The sequence below is a fragment of the Alexandromys fortis genome, unplaced genomic scaffold (genome assembly GCF_014885135.2).
Source record: "Alexandromys fortis isolate MF-2015 unplaced genomic scaffold, M_Fortis_MF-2015_v1.1 scaffold_262, whole genome shotgun sequence".
Classification (NCBI taxonomy): domain Eukaryota; kingdom Metazoa; phylum Chordata; class Mammalia; order Rodentia; family Cricetidae; genus Alexandromys; species Alexandromys fortis.
In genome coordinates, this window is record NW_026068147.1 from 355,846 (window position 1) to 383,280 (window position 27,435).

The 27,435-nt window shown below is 56.9% G+C and overlaps 1 protein-coding gene across 9 annotated transcripts; it reads right to left on the reverse strand.

Moving 5' to 3' along the window:
* Positions 1-368: 368 nt before the first annotated feature.
* Cic (capicua transcriptional repressor) lies at positions 369-27,435 on the reverse strand. Of its 9 annotated transcripts, none has more exons than XM_050127062.1 (21): positions 27,298-27,435; positions 21,457-24,237; positions 9,751-9,900; positions 9,433-9,667; positions 9,216-9,345; positions 8,948-9,130; positions 8,701-8,866; positions 7,716-7,918; positions 7,399-7,624; positions 6,865-6,968; positions 5,383-6,604; positions 5,107-5,294; positions 3,905-4,026; positions 3,638-3,804; positions 3,259-3,549; positions 2,836-3,152; positions 2,211-2,467; positions 1,957-2,111; positions 1,733-1,864; positions 1,422-1,553; positions 369-1,353 (listed from the first exon to the last, which is right to left on the reverse strand). In XM_050127062.1, the coding sequence occupies exons 2-21, from the start codon at positions 24,227-24,229 to the stop codon at positions 986-988; spliced, it is 7,521 nt and encodes a 2,506-aa protein (XP_049983019.1). In that variant the 5' UTR covers positions 24,230-24,237; positions 27,298-27,435; the 3' UTR covers positions 369-985. The 9 variants fall into 9 exon arrangements, with proteins under 9 accessions (XP_049983019.1, XP_049983023.1, XP_049983020.1 ...); XM_050127066.1 differs by lacking the exon at positions 27,298-27,435 and adding an exon at positions 26,514-27,247 and having other exon boundaries at positions 1,957-2,108; positions 3,259-3,546; XM_050127063.1 differs by lacking the exon at positions 27,298-27,435 and adding an exon at positions 26,514-27,247 and having other exon boundaries at positions 1,957-2,108.

Genomic DNA, 27,435 nt, shown 5'->3' on the forward strand with positions numbered 1-27,435 from the left:
CAGCTGATGCATGCTAACTTCCTGGTGCTCTGGGCCAAGATCAGATGCCCCTTCAGACCTTCTATCATCCAGGACTAAGCCCTCTGCACAAGAAGACACTGAGGATAGCTAGCTCATGGTCCCAAACTGGCCTCCTGAAAATGTCTGAGTATAACTAGTTCCACAACCAATAGTGGTGAACTGCCTTTCTCACAGCATAGGGGCTCAGTCTACCCAAGTTGCTGCCTGGTGGATAGGTGGATAGGCACAGTTCCCAGACTGCTCAGGCTGCCTCACCCTTAGAGGCAGAAATGTCAGGGTGCTGATGGCATACTGGTAGTCTTGGAGTGTGAGAAGTCATACTTGAGAAACAAGACAGCAGCCATGGGTGTGTTAAACAGCTTTAATCTCGGTCATTGCGGCTTCTCGGCACAGTAAGAAATATTGCACATGATCAACATGTTTTGTTCTGGGAATGGGGACAATGGAAGGGGGAAAATCACCTTCTTAGAAAGTACAACCCAAGTTGGGAGGGCAGAGGGTGGGGAAAATCCTCCCCATGCCTGTGGCAAAGTGCAGGAGCCCCCCACCCCAAACTAACCTGAGTCCAGCCCCTCTGGGGAAAAAGGGGGGATGCATGAACTCCCCACTACTCCACAGGCATCTCCCTGTGGCCCAAGGCTCAAACTACCCTCCAGCTTGCAGCCCTCACAGGAGCCGTTCTGCATAAAGTACAAGTGAAAAGCTCTGAAGGTCACACACTTCAGGTTATGTACAAGAGCTCAGTGGAGGGAGTCTGTGCCCCTGCTGCCCCTCCCCCAGCACAGGGAGGGAATATATACAAGGGGAACAGGCCACATTCCATACCAAACTGGAAAGGACAAAATGGCTTACTGGGGAGGAGGTAACTATCCCACTGTCTGACCCCCAATTCCTGCCATCTATATAGACTGTCCATATCCTGAGGGGGTTATACTGTGGGTCCTGGGATCTTTTCAAGGGCCTCTCACCTGCCTGTGGCAGTTGTGGAGGGACCAGAGGGCGGTGGGGAGGGTTGGGGAGCCCCGTCCCAGCCAGGCTGTCCAGGCCCAGGCTCTGGGGGTGGAGGCAGTGGCGGGGCAGCTTGGGCAGTGCCAGAGTCCGGGCCTGGAGAGGTGGGGTCAGGGCCCCCAGCAGGACTGGGAGTCGGAACAGGAGTAGCAGCCATGCCACTAGGGGGTGGTCCAGGGAGGGGGGGCTCAGCCCCAGGGGGCTGCTCTGTGGGAGTGGCTGCCTGCATGATCTTCTGGCGAACCTCCCGGATCTTCAATTGCAGACACACTTTGGATGGGAAGATGTCTGCATAGCGGGCTTGGAAGGCTGCTGTGGCCTGGGCTGGAAACAAAGATGGTGAGAAATGTGGTCGAGTCCCCATGAAATTCCCAAGTGTAAGACTTGCTCACCTGATGGGAAGAAGCCATGGTCCTGGAAGAGCTGCATGACCAGGGCCCGGCGTTGGTCCAGGGTGCGCCGCAGTGATGAGTAGGGCACTTTCTCATACTCCAGCTCTCCAAGCACATCCTCAGTTTCAGTACCTTCCCAGGAAAGGGAGTTCAGTCAAGGCTGCAGCAGAGACCCCCACACTCCTTGCCATTGTCCAAGTGCCCACTAAGTCTTGCCAGCTCTTAATAGGGGTCAGCCTTGACTGAGCCTCCCCGGCTACCCTCACGACACCACCACCCCTGGAAGCCCTTAGTCTCCTAAATACTGGTACCTGTACGGTCAAAGGTGAAGATGTCACCCTCGCACTTGGCACTCTTGGGGGTGTTGGGCTCTGAGCTGCAGCTCGAACGTCTCCTCATCTTGCGCTTGGGCGAGGTGGGGTCCTCAGGCGCTGAGTCCAGGTCTAGCCAAATAAGCAGACTAGGCTTTAGTGGAGGTGGCCTCTGGCCTGCCCTCGCAACACACACACTTTCTTAAGAGCCAGGGCTGCTTTACCAGTAGAATTCTTCCTCTTCTTGCGGTAGGAGCCAAGGATAGCCCGAGGTGAGGTGGCCAGAGACTGCAGGGTGGGTGAGGGCAGCACCTCCTCTGGCCGAAACTCAGGTAGCTCAGCAAACCGCTCTTCAAAGTCCACTTCTGACAGGACCCTGCTGGAAGGCTAGCAGGGTCACCTCTATGGTCTTGGTCTGCAGCTGTCCCTTCTCCCACCAAGCCCTAGGCAGTCTGCCAATATCCCAACCCCTGCTCACTTGTCCACAGAGTCAAAGGTCTTCTTCAGGGGTGGGGGTCGCACCTTCATCTTCTTGCCAGAACTAGTCACTTCTTTGCGCTCAGGTGTGTCCCCAGCTGCCCTCCCACTACTGCCCTCGCTGCTGCCACTGCTGCTTCCACTAGGGGCTGTGGCTGGAGCAGGAGCTGGGCTAGGAGGAGTGGGAGGCTCCCCACGACTCTCCAGGCCCAACCCAGGAACTCGCCAGTCTGAAGATGAGCTGGGAAATTTGCTGGCCTGGGGTGGGGACAGGCAAGAATACTGGACTTAGATGTATTGGGATTAAAAAAAAAAAAAAGTCACGGGGACTCATATGCCTGTAATCCCAGCACTCAGTACTGCTATGAGTATTAGGCCAGTTTAGGCTAGAGACTCAGACACAAAAAGGGAGTGAAGTAGGTGAGCTCATGAGCCAGTAGCCAGAAACAAGATGAGGCAAGATGGAAGATGAGACAAAGCCTTGGCCTCTGAAGGCCAGGATGCCCAGAATGCAGCTCCCTAGTAGGATGGTATACAGCGATCAGGCAGGAGACACACAGAGAAAGAACAAAGTGGCAAGGAGCAAGACCAGAACTAGGGGAGTCCCCACCCAGCTAGATACTTACAGTCTCAGGGCCTTTGGTGCCAGGTCGCTCCTCAGCAGGCAGGGGTGGTGGGGGGCTGTTCCGGGCATTAGGAGGCCAGGTCTCTGGAGGTGGGGGGACTGGGGGTATGGGCTGCCCCTCAAGCTCTGATTCTGGGGCAGCTGGCTCTCGGACTGCTCCAGAGTCCAGAGACTGTCGGGGTGTAGGTCCAGGCCGCCCAGTGGCACCCGATTCAAAAGACCCCACGGGAATGCTGGCGATGGCTGCCTTCACTTTCTGGGGGGCCTTTGGGCTGGGCCGCTGGGCCTTGGGAGCCACTAAGCTGTAGGTCATGGAGCCTGATGGTAAGGAAGAAAACATCTACTAAGCCAGGCCTCACTGAAGCCCATTTCCTGAATCCCCCAACTTGCACAAACCCTGCCCCAGAATTTCCCTGGCACCCACCTGTGGCACTAGGGAAAGGACTAGTAGGGGCTGGAGTGGCAGTGGCAGAGGCTGGTGGGCCCTTGGGCAGAATGGTAGCAGCAGGTGGGGTGGTGCTGGTGGCCACAGTGTAGACCAGGCTTGGAGGAGCTTGGGAAGGTGGGCCCAGGGGTGCTGAGGTGGGTGCAGGGCTGCCAGGGTAAAACGCGGTTATGACAGGACCTCCAGGGGCTGTGCAGGCAGGAGGCAACTGGGGGCTAGGCACAGGTGACACGCCCACCTGGCCAGGAGCCAGCAATGGAGCTTGGCCTGCTGGGAGGAAGACAAAGGAGAAGAAGGGAACCAAGTTAGGGTCTGGAGCTGTTTCAACCCCTCCCCAATTACCCAGGCCAGCCCTCACCTGAGAGCAGGGGCTGTACGAAGGCAGGACCACTGGGCCCCAACGATGTGAAGCCCAGAGCTACAGAGCTTGTGGGCCCGTATGAGGTCACTGTTCCAGCCTGACTGCATGCAGTACTGGTACCCAGAGGCAGAGTGTGCCCACCTGCTGACTGCACATAAGTGATTCTGCCACCGGAGAGGAAAGGGGAGGAGTGAAGTGAGATGGGCTGGCCCTAACCCACCACTGTCTGGCCTAGAATGAAGGAAAGGGCTTAACTGGTCTCACCTTGTGGAAGAGGGCAACAGGACCTTCTGAGGCTGTGATGTGGGCCCCGGTATTGTGGCTGGGCTCAGGGGTGGCACCAGACCGCTAGGTGTGCTCACAGGCACAGGAGTCAGCTGGATAATCTGTGGGCAAAAGCACCCATAGACTAGAGTAAGATGTGACCCCAAAGGACAGGGCTGACTGAGGCCTGGAATGCAGGCTCAGCAAAAGCAGAGAACTCAGAGCCTGAGGTCAGGCCAGGACAGAGACCACAGAGGAGGATCCAGATAATGAACAGGTAGAGACACTGAGCACTGAGGAAACAGTGGGCTGCACAGAAACATTTAAAAAGAACAGGCAGCTGCTCAAAAATCCTCACTGCTAAGCCTGCCTGCTTTTCTGAGTTCTAACTAAAATGTTAATGTTTTCTTTTTACCTCTCCCTCTTAGGATATGGACCAAACTCCTAAGCTTGTTTTCCCAGACACTCTGGGATTTCTCTGAACATCCCCAACTTTTTCCTTCTATTTTTGAATTCTTTTTAATTTTATTTTTATTGTATGGGTGTTTTGCCTGCACATTTACATGTGTACTGTGTGCATGCAGTGCTTGTGGAAGCCAGAAGAGGGCGTCTGGTCGCCTGGAACTGGAATTACAGATTGTTGTGTACCTCCAGGTAGTTAGCATGGTGCTGGGAACCCAGGTCCTCTGAAAGAACAAGTATTCTCTCTCTCTCTCCCATTTCCCCCTCATCTCTGCCCCCTTTTTGAGACAGGTGGGCCTGGGAGTCATGTAGAAAACTGGCCTTAAACTCACCCAGATGTCCACTTGCCCGTCTCCTGAGTGCCAGAAGTAAATGGGTGCCACCATACCCAGCCCCAACTCATTTTCTGCATCAGCCCACAGACCTCCATTGCTAAATCCTTACTCAAAAGGCAGGACTTTCTCTCTTCCTCCTTCCCAGGAACTGCCAGGATGTACAGCCTGCTTGCCCTGTTGTTTTTCTCTCAAACTCTAATAAATGTTGATGCCCAAGCTTCAGTTAAATAGATAAATGAAACACACACACACACACACACACACACACACACACACACACACACGAACAAACCACCAGCCCAATTTCCAGAGAAAAATGGAGACAGGGAAAAGCAGTGACACGGGTGAACACAAGGATGAGAGCCAACAGTGAAGAGAAGTGAAGCCACTACCAGAGTGCCTTACCTTGCTAGGTTGCTGGGCACCATTTTGGACAGGTACTGAGAAAGGTGAGCTAACTAGGGGCAGTGGCTGGCCAGCCCCTCCACCTCGAACTGACACGCTAGGGGCAGCCAGGGGAACTAGCACCTTCCCAGGAAGCAGCTGGGCTGAGCCACCCGAGGGTGTGGCCTGGACTGGAGAAACTGACTGGGCTAGAAGAAGCAACAAAAGAAAAGTTTACAAGACAATCCAACAGACTTTTGAGGCCCAAGTCCATACAAAACCCAACTCAGGTCTCACCTTTAGGGGGCGGGGCGGAAGGTACAGACTGCAGGATAGGGATGCCAGCAGTGGGTGCAGTGGCAGCCAGGACCTTGCCGTTGGTTGAGGTGCCCGGAGGGAGGGTGAAACGAATGCTGGTGGTGGGTACAGGGCCACTGGGAGCTGCTGCCTTGGTCCCAGGGGGTGGTGCTGGGGCAGGTGCCACTTGAAGCTGCTGGGGCAGTGTGGGCAGGATGTACTGCACCTGGGTGATTCCCCCAGCCTTGCCTAGGGCACCTGGCTGCAGGATGCCCAGGGGAACTGGCCCATTGGGGCCACTCCCAGCACTTGCTCCTGAGCCTGCAGGGGTCACACTGCCTGGGGCTCCCTGGGCAATAAACTGAACAGCAGATGATGCAGGAGCCCCATAGCCTGGGGTGCCCACCAGCAGGTTGGTGACAGTAGCAGGTGCCTTCCCCACAGTGCCCAACAGGGGTCCAGCTACCAAGTGTGGAGCTGGTGAGGTGGCTGCTGCTGACTTCTTATCTGAATACACTAAACTGACACCCAGTGGGGAGCCTCCAGGTACCCGAGATCCAGTGCCCATTTCAGTCCTGGCACCTGTGTCATTTGAAGATGCCTCAGCCCGGCCAGAGGTGGGAAAGGGCTTTGAGGCAATGGGCACAGGAGTGCTGCTGACAGGTCGTACCACATTGGTGACCATGGTGGCAGCAGGACGGGACAGAGGGGCTGCTGGAGCCCCATAGGCCAGTGATGGGGCTGGGGCTGAGGGCACTCGTGCACCACTGCCCTCCCGTTCCTCCTTGCTTGGAGGCAGAACCAGTGTTTGCAGAATGTTTCCTCCCCCAATGGGAGGTGCTGCAATGACCGAGGGGCCTGGGGCCTCCAGACTACCAACACTTTCGGGTCTCTTGCGCCGGAAGGTGGCAGGATCCGTAGGAAGAAAGCGAGTGGCTTTGGAAGGTGTTGTTGGGCCCCCAGCTCCAGGAGGTGGGGGCCGCAGTGGGACTGCTGTGCTGCCCTGACCAGACTCCTGGGTCTTAAAGGTTCCAGAGCCCAGTGAAAAGGAGGTTGAAACTGAGGTGGAAGCAGGTGAGGAGGAGGAGGATGGGGTGGGGCCATAGCCTTTGCTGAAGGCTGCAGGTGGATCCGGGGGCCCTGGAGGCTCAGGGTCCAGGGTTGGACGGCAATGGGTAAAAGAGGAGCGGATGACAGGTGAGAACACCTTACGGCCAAAGCCCTGGGTTAAGGAAAGAGAAACCCAAGTCAGGGAGTGTAGACAGCTGGACCCCTATGCCAGGAACCCCTGCCTGCTTGTAAGCCGGGCCAGCCAAAAGTACCCCTGCCAACTGAAGGCCAACTCATCCTGAATGTGACCCAATTGCCCATGAGCCAAGAAGCTTGCTTTCTTCAGACCCAATTCTCCCCCTGGGTCAAGCACCCAGGAGTTCTGAGAGAGCGACGAGACAGCATCATACCCCAGCTCCCAACACGCCTCACCTTGCTGCCCTCTGGGTCCTCCCCAGAGCTGTCTCCACTCTCACTGTCAGTCACCCGCTCCTTGCACTTGAGATCAATGTCAGTGGTGCCAAAACTGTCATCAGCTGAGGAAGTAGAGGGACAGTGTAGGGAAGAGACTGAGTACAGAACTACCCAGGAGGAAACAGTCTGAAAGAGAATCTGAGCTCTGGCTTCAGCTCTAGGCCAAGCAGGCTAGTGAGTGGAAGGCAACCATGGTAGCAGTAGGGCAGGACAGAGGGGGCCCTGGAGGATAGTCCTGAGCCCAGGGCTCTATGCATCTGACCAAAGTCACTTGAAATGTACATTGGGAAGAGCATCAAGTGCTCTGCTAATGACACCCATGTCCTTGGGTTTCCTGTATGGCTGGCAGCTTCTTTGGGCAAAGCAGAATTGACATTATTCAGCTAAAAACAAACATGGAAAAGAACTGGAGGAGCCTAAGGACCTGGATTCTGGTCACCCACTGGCTTTTGATCCAGGGCCCCTCTAGGACTGTAACCCTGCCCTACTCACCGATGACATCATCATCCCCTTCTTCCTCACAGATGACCATGCGTTCCTCGTCACTGGTCATGTCCTCACTGGCTGCACGCTGGGAACGAGAGGCTCTGGAGGGCAACAGTGGGGGTCTCCCACTAGTGGCCAAGGTACCTCCTTCACCAGGAGCTGCAAAAGATCCTGGAGCGCCAAACTGAGGGGAAGGCTTTGGGCCGGAGTATGATGTGGGGCCAGAAACCATCTGTGGGACAGGTGGCAGGGAGGATTTAGTTGGGTCTGCTGCCTCACACAACCCTCCTTACCCCACCTCCTTGGTGACCTGTGCCTCCAACCTGGGTCAGTTCTTGTAGTGCCTGGCTGTCCACTTCCCCACCATCAAGACTGTGCACCCCGCTGTGGGAGAAGGCTCTGGGTCGAGCTGAGCCAGGTCCCCCAACCGCATGTAGTCGTTCTGCTCCACAGGAGCCACTCCCTGGAGCCTTGGTGTCGGAGCTCAGGAGTGTCTGGGCTGCAACGGACAGGAGCTCAGAGGACACTGTAAAGCAGAAGTTGTCAAGAGCTGTCACAGCGCCATGACTACAGCACCTGAACCAGCCCAACTTCTCAGAGATGTGTCTAGGTCCTGGGCAGAAGCAGACTGGAGACCCTGAGCCACTTGGTAGAGGGAAAGCACCAGTCTCCAGCTCAACATCTCTTCCCTGCAAGTTTCTGTCCTCTGGCCCTGCAGGGAGCAAGCCCGTTCCTGGAAGCAGACATTCTCTGAGTGAGCAAGCCTGGACATTGGTCCAGGAGGTCTTAGCTGTTAGTTAACCACTGGTCTGTCTGAGCCTTAGCATTTCTATGTGAGAGGAGCAGTAAGATTTCCCACTCTCACAGAGGGCAACAGCATTAAAACCCCAAAGTACCCCAGAACTCCTAGAAGCAGCCAATCCAGGGCATAGTGAGTGGCAATGGTTCCAACTATGGTCCTGGGGGAACCAAGCTAGGGCTTAAATCTTGGTTGTGGTGGTTGATATTAGCCCAGGACTTTAATCAAGTGACTTGGCATCTCTGAGGCTATTTCTTCATCTGGAAAAGAGGACTACTTTTTGATCACGTAGTAAATGCTCAATAAATAGCAGTAAGCAATGATTTGTATTTGGGTCTCCTTTCTGCATCTCCCTGGCTCATTCATAAAACAACTGCCAGTTTCTTTGTGGATGAGTCCTCAAAAGCAACAAAGAAGACAAGTTGCTCAGACAGGGGTTGAGCAAGCAAGGGGAAGGCTGGCAGCCCTCAGGGAGAGGTGGCAGGGGGAGAGCCAAGGAGCTGACTAACCCCCAGGGGCAGCAGCAGTTCCCGTCTCCGACATGCTCCGTTCCCGCGTCTCCTTGTGCCCTCCTGCCAGCCCCAGGCTCGCGGGCTTGGCCTCTGAGCTGGATTTCTTTCGGTCCTTGTTGCACCACTTCCAATCTGGGTGGGCCTTGAAGTGGGCCTCTTTCACCTGGCAGGAAAGGGCAGGGCGACCCTTCACTCAGCGCCCCACCAGAGAACACTGGGAAGAGCCAAGGAGAGGAAGAATTACCTGGAAGGCCAGATCGTGGTATTTCTGCTTCTCCTTGGGCCCCAGGGCATACCACCACTCTCCCAGGATCTTGCTGACAGTTCGGTTATCCTGGTTGGGGTGCCGCTGGTGGACCAAGGCCCGGTGCCGCTTGCTGAAGATCATGAAGGCATTCATGGGCCGACGGATATGGTCCTTCTCCCGCTGTAGTTAACAAAGCCCAGAGAAGATCAGTTAGGACTGGGGTACAGGCTTGGTGTCCATAGGGTTGCAAAGCTTGTTTAGGTACCTTGTTAGGACTTCGTCCATCCTTCTCAGAAGATGAGTCTCGTTCCTTGGGCAGGGCACTCAGGGACTGGGTGCGGCGCTTTCCAGGTGGCAGAGGCAGCTGAATCTCGGGAGACATGATGGAGAGGAAGCTGTGGAAAGCATCAGAGCCAGTGAAGAGCATGTGTTCAATTCTGCATCCCCCGCTACCCCGACCTAGCCAGGCCCTGAGAACTTACGCATCATCATGATCACTCTCGGTCTCGCTGTCCAACCGGGGCTCTCCTGGGGGCCCGGGGGCTTCCTCCTCAGTGGTGGGAGGAAGACTTTTACCAGGATCCACACCCCCCAAAGTGAGTGGAGGTCCAGGCCCTGGGCTCTCAGGGCATGTGGCTCCAGGGGGCCGCCCAGGGTCAGCACTCCCTGCACCTCCTGGTGGCTGCTCATGAGCAACAGCAGCTGATTCAGCAGGTTCTAGGAGCAGAACAGTCTATCAGAGGGCACCTGGGCTACCTGGACTCCCATGCCCAAGCATTCTCATAGTCCCTATCCCTTACCTTTGCTCTGGTTGGAGGCCACAGGGTGGCTGGCAGGTTGCTGGGCCTCACTCGGCTGCACAGAGGGGTCGGGCTGGCTGGGTGCCAGGAAGGGGACTAAGGAGTGCCAGGGGAACACAGCCACAGAACGAGGTTCCACATTTGTCCACACTGTGGGAAGGAGCCATGTGAGCTGGATGCCAGGAGAGCTTGTCCCTAACCTCCACCACAAGTTAATCTCATCCTCCAACTGTGTGAAGTGGCTCCACCCAGTCTTTATACCCTACGCCTCTGGGGTCAGTAAAGTGAGATATCACTGGGGGGGTGGGGAGTCCCTAAAAGGTCTATAGATTTTAAAAAAAGGAAACAGAAGCAGGAAAGAGAAACAGTACTCATGTCCCACTCCTCCTCCCAGCCTCCACCAGCCCTGCCACTAGGGACCAAGCCAGAGGAACTGGCTCCTGCCACAAACCAGGTCACTCTCAGCTGCCATTCCCCCACTCTGATGTCCTAAGACCTTTGCAAGGCTGGACAATCCTCCTTATAACCATGGCATCACATTCTCAGCAACTAAGCTGCCATCTGACATAGCCCCTCACCTTGGTCTCACGCTCCCCCTTCTCTTCAGGTTAATGGCCCTATTTCCCCTTCTGTCTACTCATTTTCAGGGCCTGGAATCACGAACAGCCCCACAGTAAATAACACCCTCTTTGCCCCTTCCCCCCTCCCACAACCAGTCCCCAGAGAACTAGACCTGCCCTTCCTGGGTGGGGTCCAGGTGGCCCCCTTCTTTTGTCTCCTAAACAGACTCCAACACCCAGTAAGAAGCTTCTCTCCCTGGAAACTCCTGGGCTTATCTCATGCCCAGGGTCCAGTCTCCTTGCCCAGAAAGATGGAGGGTGTGGTAAACTCCCCAGAAAAAAAAGCATGGACAATGGGACAGAGGAGAGAATTGTTGTTAAGCCTGCCCAGAGAAGGCTGGAGTGCCAGGTGTTTCCTTGAGGTGATAGACAGGGAGATAATTCCATCACCAGGAGAATTTTGGGAGGTACAACACCGAGGCCCACCTCCACCTGAAAGCTGGGTGGGAAAGTACATGATCCTGAGCTGGGACCACGCCTGCTGGAACTGAAAAGCAAGGCTATCAGTGAGCTTCCCCACATTGCCAGGCCGCAGGCTCCAGGGGAAGTGGAACCAGCAGAGGAGAGAGGCCCCTGCTGGGGGGGGGGGGGAAGGAGGGAACCACCCTATCTCTGATATCCATCATTCCCTACCTCCCCCTGCTCCAGAGCAACCTGACCTGAGGTGACCCCACCCCAATACCTTCAGAAATTTAGTCTGGGGGAGCACTATAAGAAGTGACCTCAAGACCTGATTCTGAGGGACTGACAAAGGAGCCCTAAAGGAAAGTGGGAAGAACAGGGAAGCAGGGAAACAAAACTGGAAGACACTCAAGATTCCTAACATCCCTGGCCCCCACCCCTAGGGGCCCCAAAGCCATCTAGGGACTCCAACCCCAAGACAGCCTGCAAGGCCCTGGATGTGTTTCTATCTCCACGAAGATCTTTCTTATTAAGCCCTCCTAGCTTTCTTGAAATAGGGAGGGAGTGGAGAGGCCAAGCAGACAATGGGGCAGTCCTCTGGTCCTATGCTTGTCCTAGTGTGTCACCCTCCAGGTGTGCCTCTCCCGCCTTCTCATCACATCACACCACAAACACTGCTACCCACAGACTGTTCTGAGAGGTGGTGCTTCCCACCAAACCTGTCCTTAGACCACTCCTCTAAGCCCCCATCCCTGTCCTCATTCCACATCTTCCACCAGCAGGACTCAAGTCTGCTCCTATTCTAACGCAGACTTCAAAGCCTGTTACTCTGTAGCCCTTACACCAATCACAACCGATCTGTTCCACCCGTCACTTGAGCACCACACCTGTCTCCACGTACGCCCCACTCCTCACTCCCACTGCTCGGCTACACGCACACCTGCCATCACTAACCACTCGGCCCCGCTAGATTCTAAACTTTCTCTGCCATCCCTTTACTCTCCCTCCACAGTGCAGGTACTACATCTCATAGCCGATATTCCGCACGCTATTAGCACCCCGACACCTTGACCCCTGCAGTCCCAGTGCGGGACGCTACTGACCGAACATGCCGAGGCCACGAGAGGCCGCGCCGGACGCGGGGATGAGGGGCCTGTGGGCCGAGTACATGGTCCGGAGCGGCGGGAGCCCGACAGGGGCTCGCACCTCCTCAGCGGCTGACACCGCTCTGCCCGTAGCCCGCTCCTTGGCCGTCGCCGCTCCGGCCCGGGGGGAGCGGGAGGCCGTCGCCGCATGCCCCCCCCCCGCAGCCCCCTCCGGCCGCCCCACGCGGGGGTCTTCGCCGGACGCGCCTGCGCAAAGCGCCGCCTGCCTCCCGCCGCCCAGGGGGCGGGGGAGGTCAGCGCGAGCCGTCCCCGCCCCGCCCCCCGGCGCGCGCGGGGGCCGTCACGGGGAGCGCGGCTCGGGGGCCATCGGCGCCGCCCCCTCCCTTTCCCTCCTCCCTCGCAGAGTCCAGCAGGCGGGGCAGGCGGGGCGGGGCGCGGCGCGCGTGCGCGGGGGCGGCCCCCTCCCTTCTCCGCTGGCTGGCTCGCTACCTCCCTCCCTCCAAGCTCCGGCGGGTAACGGCTCTGGCCCCGCGCGCCCGGCAGACAGCGCCGCCGCCCCGCCTTTCCGGGCCCTGGGCCGGCGGCTGGGCACCAGGTCGACCTCGGGTCCCAGGCGGATAGACGGACTAGCGTGGTTGCGTCCGTGCGCTCCAAGCGAGCCCCGCGCCGAACCACCGCTGCCTCCCCGCCCCGCCACTACTACGCGCTCCCCTCCCCCCGCCGCGCCTCCCCCCGCCCCTTCCCCGCTTCCCCCGCGGCCTTCCGCGCAAGCCCGGCCCCCTACGCTTGAGTCCATTGGCTGCTGACGCCGCGCGCGGGTCAGGCCCCGCCGCGCCCACCCCCATTGGCCGCCCCGGGGGAACGTCAGTCATATGCAAATGAGGACGGGGCGGGGCAGACTACGGTTGGCTCCAAGCCGGCCGGGGGCGGGCCCGCAGCAGGGTGGCAGGGAGGGCGCACTGCAGCAAAGGCAGCAAGCCAGGGGGGCGGTTCAGGGTGCCGCGCTGCAGAGGCCCGAAGTTGAGAGCCGTGCTGTGTGTCCAGTGCGCGCGAGGAACACGCTCACTCGCGTCGTTGCCGACCTGCTGCGCCGGGTCTTGCTAGGAGGACCAACGGTAAAGGGTTGGCAAATCATCCCTGAGCCCTAACTCAAGTACACAGGCGCGCGCACTCCTCATAGATATATTTCCATGCCACACCCATTGTCGTTTACACACCGCTATGGGCACCGCACGCCCTCGGTCTTACACCCACACTGTCGCACACGAAGTCATACTCCACTCACCTGCTGGCACAGATGTACTACCTCAAAAGTACGTGATCCTTACCTCCATACCCACCATCACTTCACATTTCCCATCCTCTGCCTGAGTGACACTCTCATCATGCTTCGACCAACCCACATGTTTTAGGCCGACCTCGGCAGACACTGCTTGTCCACTATGCCCACACTCATTCTCACACAGCCTTTCTAAGCACCCATTCTGTACCCCCATCCCAGGACACACCAACTCACACCGAGATACTAACCCCATACTTCAGGGTCCCGACTCCTTCAGGATACAGGCTCATAAGGTATCCAGAGCCCTATGGCCTTTCACCATCATTCCACTCCAAAGCCACCAGCCAGTGGCTTTGGAACTTCTCCAGTGTGAGGCACTGGGTCACACCACTGCCCACCTTCAATGATCATCCTGACCCCAGAAAAAGGAACTGAGACTGGAGCAGCCAGCTGCTGGAAGCTTGTGTTAGCTTGTTTACACTAGTCTCACAACTACCTAGGGAGGAGATCAGCCCTGCACCCAATGTCTAAGTGAGAACTCCAAGTTCAAAGAGATTGAATAAATTATGCAAGTCACACAGACTGGGCTTTAACAACTCAGGAGTTCAATTGAAGTGCTCTCCTCAGGACTCAAGGTGGACACAAACAGGGAATTTCAAAAAGGCCCACAAACAAGATCAAACGATGATAATAAAGTACAGGAAGGTAAGCAGCGGCAGGAGAGGGTCTGGAGTCCCAGTCAGCAGAAGCAGAGGCCTGGGTTCACAACTAGATAGTTAATAGTCACATGGGGTCAGGTGAAGCAAGGGTGGGCTTCTAGAAAGGAGAGAGAGGTCTTCAACAAGAGCAGGCAACCCTCTTCAGCTTGCCCTGTCACTGACAGAGTAACCTGATCCTAAGGGGACAGGAAGGTCTGTAACCCTCTGACCTCCAGAGGGCTAGACACTTGGCTGACAGCCCGGAGAGACCAGCAGAGGGACTATTAAGTGACTGCCCCCTCCTCTTTATAGAGCCCCAGTCAGACCTCCATTACCTCACTGCCCTAGGGACTGCAATGTGAGGCTGAAATCAATGTGGCCCACTATCTCCCCACTGCTGCCCCCACCTCTTTCCAAGGGTGAGTCTGAGTGAGTCACCTACTGGCAAGTTAACCCCTTCCCCACTGTAGTGTGGCCCAGAGACAGAGCTTGGAGAAAGCTGTCTTCCCCACTTCTGTTGGATGAGAGAAAGCCAAGCACAGCACAGCAAGGGAAAGAGGGCCTCACATCTGGGACGACTGCACATCTGGTAGAACACTCAGTACCCATGGAAAAAGGATAGGAAGAGGCCCTTTTCAGGGCAGGGTACAACCAAGTGGGGGCCCTGCCTGGCAGGGAGGGGCTGGAATCCGGGTGGAAAGGGCCCCCCTGCCCTGGGCACTGGGCCAGCCCTATACTTAACTTCTATTGTTCGGGGTGGAAGAACCCTGGGTGGGGGTGGATTACGAGTGAAAGGGAAAGAGCAGGTCCTATTCCCCCAACAGCTTCCCCTCTCCAACCATACCCAACCCTAACCGGGGGCCTCCCAAGTTGGAGAGGGTTGAGGGTTTCCCTAAACCAGGGCCCCAGCCCTATCTGAGAGGAGGTACACAGCAGCCATCCTTTACTCAAGGAAGGGACTGGGCAGGGCTGTGACGGGAGCCACCCGCAGCACCGCCCCTCATCAACTCCCCAAAAGCTTTAGCCCAAAACTACGTAGCTCCCAACAAAACACACCATCCTGGCCTGGGGACAGAGAGCCCAGACACATCAACAGCCACCTGGGGTAGTGCAGGCCGGGGCCTGCCCCGACGCCTGGGGCAAGCTGCCAGGGATGCTGACAGACCAAGGGACAGGCCAACTCACTCGGAACTCAGGGCCCCATTTATTGAGCCCGCGAGGCACCGCGCCCTCACCAGCCGCCCTGGGTTGCTCCCCACCCTGCTCTCCAGCCCGGTCCAGACTCGGCTCACCACCCCGGTGTCCCCAGCTCCCCTCACCCGCTCTCAACATACACACCCACCTACCCACCCACCCATCCCGGGAGGCGTCGGCGACGGCCAGGGTTGCCTGGGGAACGAGCCTAGGATTGGGCTGGCAAGGCTCCACAGGGATGGGGGGCTAAAAATAGCGTCAGGGTGAGTCAGTGTGAGCCAGGGTAGGGTAGGGTAGGCAGGGGGGAGCAAGGGAAAAAGAGGGAGGGGATAAGTGGGGCGAGGAAAGATCCCCAGGGATTGGGAGAAGAGCAGGATGCAGGTGGAGGGCGGGATGGAGGTTTGGGGGTAGAAAAGGTGCGAGGACGGGGAGTGAATAGTTGTGTGCAGGCTCCGGGGCTGGGAGGGCTGGTCCGCTCGAGCTGAAGGAGGCGCCACCGCACGGCGGAGGAGGGGGCGCCGCCCTGCGTTCCCCTCCTCTCTTAGCGCTCACGAGATTTTCCACTAGCCGCCTGGCCCCCAGCCAGTCCCCGGCAGGCCCTACAAAGCCGCTTTGTGCTTGGAAAGCGGGCGGGTGCCCGGCCGGCCTGACACCCACGCGGGCCGCGACGGGGCGCGGGCCAGCTGGCACCCAGTCTGTCTGGGATGGAGAGGAAGAAGCACCCAGCCGGACGACCAGGCCAAGCAGGGGTTAACTACACAAAAAAGTGGGGGGGGGGAGCTCTGCCAATCGGCGGTCGGAAGGTGCGACAGTAACCAATAGAAAGGAGCGAGCCCCGCCGCCTTGGTTGTGGGGGTGATAATCTACCCCCAAGGGTGCGCGGGAACACGCACCCATAGGTGCGGACAGGGTAGGGCGCGGCCTGTGTCCACAAAGCCCCAGGTGCACCGTTTTCATGTCCTTTTTCGCAAGCAACAGGCTAGCGGGTGTGTGTGTGTGTGTGTGTGTGTGTGTGTGTGTGTGTGTGTGTGACATCCTTGCATTCAGGAGGTGACACAGCTGACATCTGAACCCGAGCCTGCCCGACTCCAGTTTTTCAACCGAGAGACCGGGGGTTTCCTACCCGCGCCCTGGTATGGAGCGGGAACCAGGGACGAAGTGCGGGCGGAGGAGGCGGCGCGCCGGGCTAGGGTCCAGCCGCCTGCGGTGCAGCCGCTGCCGCCGGTGGTAATGGGAGCCAGACGCCGTCGCCGCCGCTAATGCGCCTCCCTCCCGGCCACTAATGGAGCCATTAATGCCCGGGCGCCAGGGTCTCCGGGACGTACGCCTCCCCCGCCCCCCCCACACACCTCGTTGCGCATGCGTATGTCTACTGCCCCGCCGCCAGCTGCCGCAAGGAGGCAGCCTGACCCCTCTCAGCATCTGGTGCTAGAGACTTAAGATTCGAGAGAGTTGGGGTCTCTTAGCAAGACTCCTACAGGCTCAGGAAAGTTTCTTCCTTCTCTTATCACCCCCCCCCCCAGTAACATTCGTCCCATGATTCTTCCTCTCTCGGATAATCAAATGAGATCTGACACTGAGAGCCAACATTCCCCTCTGCTCTATACCGTTTCTAGGCTTTTCACTTACCCCAGCTTCTCAGCCTTGCTCTCAAGCAGGACCTGGCTAGGCTTCTCCTCCATGGCACCCATCCTCCAAGCCTGGAGTCTAGTGACAGCTCCAGCTCAAGCTAAATTTCGAAAGTTCGTGCACCTTCAAACTTTCTTTCACGCCCCTGACCTCTGTTTATTCCTCATACTTCAGATCATATGTTACCTCTAATGAAAACCCTACCTGAACTTCCCTCTCAAGCATACATGAATCAGAGCTGTCCCTGACCTCTAACTTCCTCAGATGAAATAACTCTTGGCTCTCCCTTGTCCCATCCTGCATCATCTGCCTTTTCCACTCTCTTGTCCCAGGACCGCTCAGCCCTGCAACTGCAGAAAGATGACGAAGGAGCTGCCTCCTACTGGAACAGATACCAGTTCAGTGCTGGAAAGAAGCAGACATTATGGTGGGGAAAGCCTGAATTTGGGAGTCAGGCTGACCCGGGTTCAACCCCTGCACCCCCTCTCTAGGCCTCATTTTTTCCCACTGCACATGGCATAGTGAAATGTCTCTTGAGTTGGCACCAAATGTGTCCCCTGGGAGACTAAGGTGGGGGTGTTTGGGGTCATGCCCTCTAGCAGGTGGGTGGGTGAGTGGGTGGGCAAAGAACCGACTTTCCTGCCACCCCCTCTAGCCGGATCTCCTAGCTTGGCCCATATAGCCCCCATCTTCCTGCCAGTGGGAAACAGGTGTATGGTGGGTGGATGTACAAGCTAGATACCAACATTTCTCAGCAGGTTTCAGGGGCAAAAATGGACAATTAGATTGTAAAGGACCAAGAAAGAGTTCCCAGACCTGGACAACCTCCCTCCACTCTCTAAAACAAGTGTGGGGAAGTGGGTGGGGGTGGCTCAGCACACAAAGGCATTTGCTGTACAAGCAACCTGAATTAAGTTCCCAGAACTATGTAAAGAAGAGAACGGACTCTACAAAACTGTCTTCTGGCTCCCTCACACACAATAATAATTTAAAGGAGAAAGGGTGGGGGTTAGGAGGCTTAGTATTTGGCAACTGCCCACTGATTTAAAAAGATGAAAGAATCTGGACCAGTGAGATGAGGCAGCAGACAAAGTAGCTTGCTGCCAAGCCTCACTACCCGAGTTCAAGTCCCACGGCCCACATGACAAAAGGCGTGAACTCACTCCCACAGTTGTCCTCTGACTCCCACCAATTCACTGTGGCACGTGGAGGCACACATATGCCTCTCTCTCTCTCTCTCTCTCTCTCTCTCTCTCTCTCTCAAAATAAATGAGCATTAAATAAAACAAACTGAAGCTCTGACACATACAGAACAGGGAGAGGTCTGGGCCACAGGCACAAGAGGCTCTAAACCATGTGAGAGCTGTGGCAGCTCACATCTCAACCCCAGCACTGGGGAGCCCGACACAGTACTCATAAATTCAAGGTCAGTCTGACCTACAAAATGAGACCTGGTCTCAAAAGGAAAAAGTATGCAAAAAACCCTGGGTTTAATCGCTAGTGCCATGTAAAGTGTATATGCTTGTAATCCCGGCACTTGGGAGATAGGAGCAGAAGAATGAAGAGTTCAAGAGCCAGCAAGGGCTATACAAAACCTTGTCTCAAAAACCCAACAACAACAACAACAACAAATAAACAAAAGAGGCAAAGTTAATTGAAAGAATAGGAAAGAGAGAGCCAGGAAAGGCCAAGGCAGACACAGAACCCCCTAGTCTGGGAGCCAAAATGGAAGCTTGACAAGGGCTGAAACCCAAGTAAGGGCAAAACCATGAAGGTGTACCTACCTAGTCCTCAGACAGACAGACAGGTAGAGGCCAGAGGTCTGAGAAATGATACAAACACCCAGGAAGAGAGAAGAGAAAAACACCTGGAACCCACAGGAAAGATGGATACACAGTGGTTGGAAGAGAGCTGCAAGCACCACACTAGTAAGTGTCAACTTACACTGCAAAGCCATGCAGGAAGCTGGGAGCTGGCAAGGAGACAGTGCCAGGAATGGGACTGAGACATCTGGCCTCCTGGGTGGGGGCCACAGGTTGGTAAAGGGGGGGGGGTGTTCGTTTCCTGGGGAACAGGCGGGAAGAGTCAAAGGGAGGTGGCAATGGCAGCTGGCTGGCCATGCCATGAGCAGAATGTAGAGAATGCCGGCAGCCTGCCCCAGCATGTCCCCCAGAGGAAGCAAATGCCTGGGGAGGGGGGCAGGAGCAGGCAGGCTGCCTTGGCCCGCCCCCTCACACCTGCTGCCCTCTGATAGAGGGTCAGGCCCTGACATGGAAGGGCAAAGGGGGCCAGGGCTGTGACCCTATTATGCCATTGGACAGTGTTTGCCCCAGGCAGCTGTCTCCCAAAGGCTAGGGAGGTCTCTGGGAAAGAATGAAAGGCTGGTTGCCTGCAACCCTGAGGGGCCCAGATACCTCAGTGTGGGTGTAGTCAGGGAGTCACTGTTCAGAACTGCCAGGACAGGCACTGGACAAGTTCTGACAACCAGGTGGCCTCCAGCAAAGGGCCTCCCTTTCCTGAACCTTAGTTCTACATATGGTCAACAAGGCCGAGAATCCTTGCTTCACAGCATCAGGTAGATTTGATGAAATGGCCCCAAGCCGGGGGCTAGGCACATAGTGTATGCTCAATAAAGGGTTATTTTACTCACCATCATCATTATATTGATAGTAGTTAAATGCCTGGTATCTGGAACCAGATAGTAGTCTGGGTTCAACTCCTGGCCCTCTCTTTTCTTAGCTGGGTGACCTTAGGTAAGGGACCTAGACTCTCGGAGCGGCAGGGCCCTCTGGATCTAATGGGACTCATCATGCTAACTGTCCAGGGCACTGGGAGGACTCTGAGTGAGTACTCAGCAGGGCTCATGCAGTGTCCAGTACATGCTGGTGCTCAGTTAGCCATTCCTACCAGAGCTCTCGGGAGTAAGATGGACAAAGAAGCTGGAAGTCCTGACTAAGGCAGAGTTGTGCCTTCCCTGCCGGGTGACATCAAGACCTTCCTTTAGTCAAGGTCTCAGTTTTCCTCATCTGGATACGACAAGAGCCCCTCCCAGGCCTGGCCTGGTTGGCCTGAGCATTACCTGCAGTGGTTCCAACCCTGCCCGCCCCGCACTGGAGTGTGTATGTGTGTCAAGAGACATATATCTCAGCAATGGGGGGTGTGGGCATGTAAGAAATGGGTACTCAGAGGGTCGCTGGAGACCTTCACCTGCATTTACAGATCTGCCGAAACAGAAATTCTTACTGTGCCTACTTCTGAAATAGTGATCACTGGGTCAAATATGGTAATAAATACAAAATGTGCTGGAGAGAAGGATGAAGCACACAGCTCACAACCTCAGTAAATGAGCATGAGGGACAGACACAGCCTATGTCGCTGTGCCTGGCCCTGGAGACAGGCCTAGGCTGGTGCTTTGTTAAGGGCAAGGCCTGGCTCCTTTGTAAAGTGGCTCCTCCCCAAGCCTAAGCCACAGCAGCTCCTACCCACATCCACAAACCAGACTCCTTCCTTTATGATCTCCTCTGGCCTCAGGGCTTGAACTCTCCCTCCATAGAGCAGCCCTGATCACATTTCCTCAGAGTCTTTCATGACTCCCCACTGTCCCCAGGAAAAAATGACCCTCCGGAGGTCTGAGTCTTGCTCACCAATTCAGCTGCACATCCCAATAACCCCCTACTTTCCAGGGCCCTTGATTTTACAGTCTCTAACCTTCTAATTATCTGCTTCTACCTCAATTCCTTGCACACACTCTCCCCTGCCTACCCGCCTTACCCTGATCTCATCTATATGCCCATCATCGAGTTGCTGTTCACAGGCCTCTGGCTCTTTTTCCAAGCCCTTCCTGACTTGTCTGGCTGGATCAGCGTCTTCTCAAGAGTTGCACAGCTTCCAAAAACACTGACCACCAATCCCCAGCCACTTAGATTGTCACTGTTTACAGACAGCTGTCTATTACACCCTGTCCTCAGGATAGCCAGGCTAGATTCAGAGCTGGACGAGTGCCCAGTACCAACCTGGCTACCCTGGCCAACTACGCACTAGAAAGGGCCTGTTAAGAATCTCTGTCTTAGCTGGGCAGTGCTGGCACACACCTTTAATCCCAGAACTCATGCGGCAGAAGCAGGTGAAACTCTGAGTTCGAGGCCAGCCTAGTCTACAGAGCAAGTTTCAGGATAGTCCAGAGCAAGTTCCAGGATAGTCGAGGCTACACAGAGAAACCCTGTCTCAAAAAGCCAATAAATAAATAAATAAAGAGGGTCTATCTTCCCTCCTTTTTCTAAACACCAGAGTTAGCCTGCCTTAATGTGATGTCACTAACCTGGCCTCAGTTTCTTCTAAGCAAACACATTCCTTGCACCCACCTATCAGTGATGGAAAGACAAAATGAGCTAACATTAGAATGGGTTAGCACAGGGTGTGTGCTGAGTGCTGTGTTATGGGCTAGGTGTAAAACGTGGCAAGATAACCATGCACAGTGCTTATCTTCTTGGAGGCCCAGTCCTCCAAGACCCAGGGGATGTCATCATGACTATCACTCTGTCCCTCCATCAGCCCCAGACTGGGGAGTGCATTCTCAGTAGAGCCTTGATGACGGTACCAACAAGCAGCCTCTGATAAAGCCACATCAAGTCTGAAAAGTCCTTTGCTTGGCATGTAAGCCTCTACCGAATCTGTGCAGGGAGCAGACTAACTTCCCCCAGAGTCCTCTTGGGACAGGCGGCTCATCACCCTTGAAAGCCCAGCTCAGATGGTAGCCCAGCCACCTACCCTCTTACCTGTTCCAGGCCTGCCCATGATGACTTCCTTCTTGGGGGCAGGGTGACTGGGATAGCTGCTGGGCACTAGAACTGGCAACAGGGCAGCAGGTGAAGGGTGAAAGGCCACGGGCTGGAAGGGTGAAGAAGCCAGGCCCAAGGTGGGCATCGGCTGGGCCACAGCAGTCGGTGCGGCTGGAGGCACAGTGATGGGCACAGGGGCAGGCAGAGGTGGAGGCAGGCCAGGTTTCCCACTGGCCACCCCAGGGGGTACCGGGGTCTCACGGCAACCCCGCCCACCGGCAGTGCCCACCTCTCCAGGGAATTTGGAGGGCAGTGGCACATCAGGGTTGCGGACAATGACAGGCGAGTCCCTTTGCACAGCAGGCACCCTTCGCACGGAAGGCCCTGGATCCGAGGTAAGTCCAGCAGGTGGCGGCAACAGCAGCAATGGTGAGGGCTGGCGGGAGCGAGAGAAGGGCACAGCAGGTGACACGGCCCGGAAGCCAGCCGGTGTGGAGGGGGTAGGCGTATGGGACACTGAGTCCACTCCAGAGTCTAAGCTGTCACTCTTGGGGAAGTCTGGGGCGGCTCCTCCACCTCCTGCCCCAGAGGCCCCTAGTGTCCCTGGGTGGGGCAACAGTTCTGTCTTCCTTCGCCCAGGACTGATGGGCACAGTGAAGGTTAGGTTGGTCTGGAAGGTGGGTAGGATGCCGGAGGAATGGCGCTCTCGGGGGGCAGGTGGCGGTGGATGGGGGCCCAGGTCTGGTGGTGTCAGCACACCTGCCTTAGGGGTGCTGGCACTCAGGTGGCGGCTGCGAACAGCAGTGCGCTGGATAACAGGTGAGGCATTGATGGGGCTGAAGTTGGCAGGGCGGAAGCCGAAGAGGGGTGAGGGCGAGGGTGACGGAGCTGGCGAGAAGGGCGACTGTGTCGAGACAGGTGAGAAGGAAGGCGTGCCTGACCGGGAGCTGCCCAGGGACACCAGCATCACAGCCGCCTCACACTCATCAAATTCAAAGCGTGACAGGTCGGCAGGCGCTACCAGGCGTGGGCGGGAGTCTCCGCGGGCTGCCACGCTGCTGGCCTCACTGTCCCTCGAAGTCTCATCACCCCAGTCAAACTCAGTGCTTCCTTCACGGGCTGCCACCCCAGCAGGCCGCCCAGTCCCACCTGGCCCACTGTCTGCCAGGCCCTCCATCTCTTTGGTTCTCATGGAAAGGTGGCGGGAGCAGTAGCCCCGCCGTTGGGACTCCTTCATGCAGCCATCCCGAGAGCAGAGCCGGCGCCACTGCTTGCCGTTGAACTTCTTCCGGATGCCGTTGGGCGTGCAGACCACGTCGCCCTTCTTGTACTTCTGCTGAGCGGCTGTCAATGGCGTGCGAGCCCGGGCTGCTGGTGCGGCTCCCTTCTCCAGTGAGGCCACACTGCTGCTCCGACTGCCAGCCTGGCTCCCTTCCTGGCAGGGCGAAGGCTGCTCACCAGGGCGACCAGGGCCAGCAAAGGCTGGGGATTTCGGGGGTGGTGACAGGAGCTGGGGTGGAGGCAGTGGGAGCAGTACTGGGGTACCCAGGGCTGGTGGGTGTTTCTCCTCACCCTCTTCACAGTGAGTCCCCAGGTTGCTACCAAAGCTGATGTTGGAGACCTCAGCGTCCTCTGGCTGCTTGGGCTCCGAGGAAGAAGGGCAAGGAGGCAAAGTGACCCCAGGCTCACCCTGTTCTTCCTCTGGACCTGCAGGGTGCTTCCTCAACAAGGCCTCAGGTTCCCAGGGGGGCCGAAGCAGGCGCAGGCTAGATCGGGTGACCCACACAGCCTCCTCAGGCTCACGGTGCAGTGGCTGTTGGGTTGGTGGCAGAGTGCCTGGTGGGCCTGGGTGGGAGCTGGGGCCAGCGCTGAAGCGGACCTTATAAGCAGCTGGTTTAGCAGCCACTTCCACCACTACACCCTCACGGTACACAGCCACACCAGGTTCTACACAGATACAGACAGCTGTGCCCACCATCAGCGCACCTGGAGGTGGCATGGCATCCAAAACTACATCCACACCACCACCTGATAACCCATCATAGAAAGTCAAGGCCCGGTCCCCAGGGAATTGCACACCCAGATCCTGGCTACGGCGCACCTGGCGCACAACAGCAGGCAGGAAGAGGCCATCCCCACGACGAGCCAGCACCCGCTGAGACCTTAGTTGCCGAAGGTCATAACCACCAGTGGTGCCACCAGAGGGCCAGGGGACTGGACCACAAGCCTCAGCAGTCTCGTCCTCCAGGTCAGCTGAGTGCTCACTGGCTGTGTCAGTAGAGGAGGACCGGGTGGATGTAGGGGGCCGTGGAGGTACACCCAGGGCACTGGCATCCTCAGGGGTCCGCTCATACTCTTCAGGGGCTCCGCTCGCACCACCAGTTCCAGCACCATGCTCCTCCACATACTTCTTCTTTGGGGCTCGAGACTTGAATGTGGCTGTCTTGCGACTGAGTGAAGGCTCCCAGCGGCCTGCCTCCCCATCTCCCTTGGGGTCCTCAGCTAGACCTGGCGTATGGTCATTGGGCTGCAGCTCTGGAGGTGGCCCCTCGGCTCCAGGGTCCCGCTCAGTCTCTTCTTCCTCACCCTCTTCCGCCTCTTCTGGCCCTGTCTGATCCTGTGGCTGAGCTTCCTCATCCTCCTCCTCTGGCTTGTCACCCTCCCCGGCCCCTCGCCGTCTCAAAGCCTTGGCCCTGGTGGCTGGTGGGGACTTGCTGCCGCTGGCAGAACCTGCAAGGCCAGGGCACACCTTCTTCATTGGCTTCATCATCTGTCCACCTATGAGATAGGAGAGCAGCAGAGATCATCGGAAGCAAATGTGAATACCCACAGACTCAGGGTCCCTCGAGACTTTCTATGTGCTGAGTTGACGCTCTGAGTTCTATGACCCATGAGGCTATCTCTAACTCATGGGAGTTCTGGCAAGCATTCAGACATAGACTGGCACCTGGGTCTCTTAAGCATACACGGCCTGGCTCCTTGGGGAGCATTCATACACCTGCTCTCTCTGCAGGGGACATGGAACGTGCAAACAGGCGCTCCAGCTGCACCGAGGAGTGTGAGGAGCACTGAGAGTTCACACTATGGAGCACCCACACTGTCCTGAGCCCTTGGCTAAGCCTGCTAATTTCCTCTCCCAACAGCTCTAAAAGATGGGTGCTACTATCAAGCAAGGTGCAGAGACTAAGTGATTTAAAATCATCTGCCAATGAAGCAGCAGTTTCAGGGGTCTGAACCCAGGCCCTGTAGGGCTCCAGAGTCTGTGCTCCTAACCACTTCTGTGTGCTGCCTGTCTGTCGATGATCCACAGAGCATGCTTGCTCTCGCTCTGACCACATAGAGGGCACACAGCAAAAGCACACCCCAACATACACAAGCACCAAGCCACAGAAAGGGAGGCGACACAACTGAGATATGAGCCTCTTTCCTCCCTCCACCCCTCTGGGCAGCCATGCATGGCCAGGTGTGGTGGGAAGGAGTACACAGCTCAGAGTCCCTAGGGACGGCTGCCCACTCTGCTCTGCATCCCAGGCCTGCCAGGTACAGCCATCTTCCCAGATCCTGGCAGGGAGCAGGCAGGGGCATGCTTGGGGCAAGAGCTCATACCAGCACTGCCACAGGACCGTACATGAGCACACGCACGCGCACAAATACAGGCACACGTCATCACACAGTGGGACACAGAACTGCACACCCCAGGGTTTCTCTGTCCCACAACATGGGAGTCCTCCCCTTCCCCCAACAGCACCCAGTGTGATGCCTGCAAGCCCAGCCCCTGCTTCTGGTATGCAAGCACCCTCACCCAAACTGAGCTTGTGGGGCCGCATGTCTGAATTGCTCAGCATCCCCAAATACCCAAATATGCCCTCCAACTCCAGGTGGGGGTAAGTAGGATGAGGTCAAAGAAAGCAGGACAAGCCCAACAGGCCAACCTCACCCACTTCCTGAATAGTCATTCTGCCCGCCCCGTTTCAAGCTGCCCTGAGAAAAGGAAAAAAAAAAAAAGGCAAAACAAAACCCCCAAAACTTCACTCTGATGTGACTTGGAAAACTTGAGAAGCCCAAAAAAAAAAAAAAAAAAAGTTCAACTGTCCTAGATACTCCAGAGGCACACACAATCAGAGGCCCCTCTGACAGTTTTCATGCTGCCTGGGATTCCAGATCTCATGCTCTCCAACTTGGGGCTTTCTCTTCCTGTGGGACAATCCCCGGGTTCTCATGGACTCAGCAGTCTGCAGGGCCTGAGATTGGCACCACAGTGCTCTGGAGTTAGGCGGACTCCACCGCCATCTCCCCACTGACCTGCTAGGGCACCATTCTGGAGCCTGAGATCTGGTACCAACCCTGCCCAAACAGAAACCTTTCTACCCCACCCGGGGCCTACAAGCACACCATCTGCCATCCCTAACCCTGTTGCCTGGACCGGTCTCTTTACCCCAGAGCCAAACCTCTCCTTCTTAGGGCCTACTCTCTTCCTGTCCACCATAGCTAACCCAGGGTCCTGTGAGCCCTCACCCCTTCACAGAAGGGAGAGGAGACTGTTGAAGCCCAGGCCACCCCATGTCCCTTAGGGTCTCATACCCTCTCTTTCCATCCACCCTCCTGGCACCATCTTCTCGGCCCCCCTCTCCCATCTTGTCACCTTTCTCCTCAGATACTAGGCCCCCTCCTGTTACCCGGCTGGTCACCCCATTTCTTTCTATCACCCATTCCTTCCAGACACTCTGCTATCGGCCATCTCTAGACCTCCAAAGCTGACACCTCTGCCCATCGCCTCTCTTCATCACCCCCTCAAGCTCGGTCCCCTTCCTCTCTCTCCCTGTCACCCTGATCTAGTCCTGTCATCAGTACTCTGCCCATGACCCTCTTCCCCCAGTCACTCCTTTCCTGCCACTCCCCCTTCCCAACACTTCCTTCACTCTGTCTCCCCTTCCCACACCATTCCGCCCACCTCTTTTGCCCTGTACCCCCTTCCCGTCCCTGCCACCTGTCCCCTCTCGGCCTCCAGCTCCCCTCCACCCCCACGCTGTGTCAGCCCTGGCCCCGCCCTTCACCTCGGGCTCCGCGGGGTTTCGGGGCGGGGGGCCGTGGCCCCGGCTCAGTCCGGTCCGGTCCCTCCCCGCCCCCCCTCCGGCTCTCCCTCTCGATTCTCCCTTTTTTTTTTACTCCAACACACAAAATGGTGAATGGACCTGCAACAGCTGGAGCAACCAGCCAATTGGCGGCCACAACCCCGCTGACCGGCGCCAACCTAGACCAATAGATAGTCGCAGTCTGATCGGCTCCGCCTACCAGTCAGGAGCGACACTCGCCATCACCAATCGTGCTCTTCCGGCAGCGCCAGGAGGCGGGGCCAAATTCCAAGACCGGCCTCCCTCCGGGACCGACACCAACCTAAGCCTACGACTGCCTGATATGCCTAGAACCCTACCCCACAAGTGATGGACATCTGCCTTAACCAATTAACAGACTATTTATGTGCCGAATGACAAATACAGTACCCAATCACCATGCACCTAAGGCAGGAACCCAGCCCCTCTGCAGGACAGTAGCCAATGAAATTACGGGAGGAGGGGCTAAAAGATACATCCACCAATGAGCAAGGCCGGGAGGCGTGGCCCAAGGGTTTGTTGACCAGCTGATCGCAGTTCCTGCTGGGAATAGTAGTCTTCTCCTGCATCCGGCCCGTAGTCTACAGCATAAAGCAGACTACAACTCCCATGTGACAGAGTGCCTGGAGCACCAAAGAACCGGGCGAGGAGAAAAAGTCTGAAAGGGCAGTTCCTTCTGAGTCTCGCAGAACATCGGGAACATCTTAGACCCAGGGCCCCGACTCACCCGGATTCCCGGCTCTAGCGTCGCCAGCGGCTCCTCGCAGTGGCGGCTGTAGCGGCACGAGGGGGAGGTGCGAAGAGCAGCCAACCGACACCCTCGAGCCCCGCAGCCAATCAGCAACGGCTGGGGCGGCGCAATGAC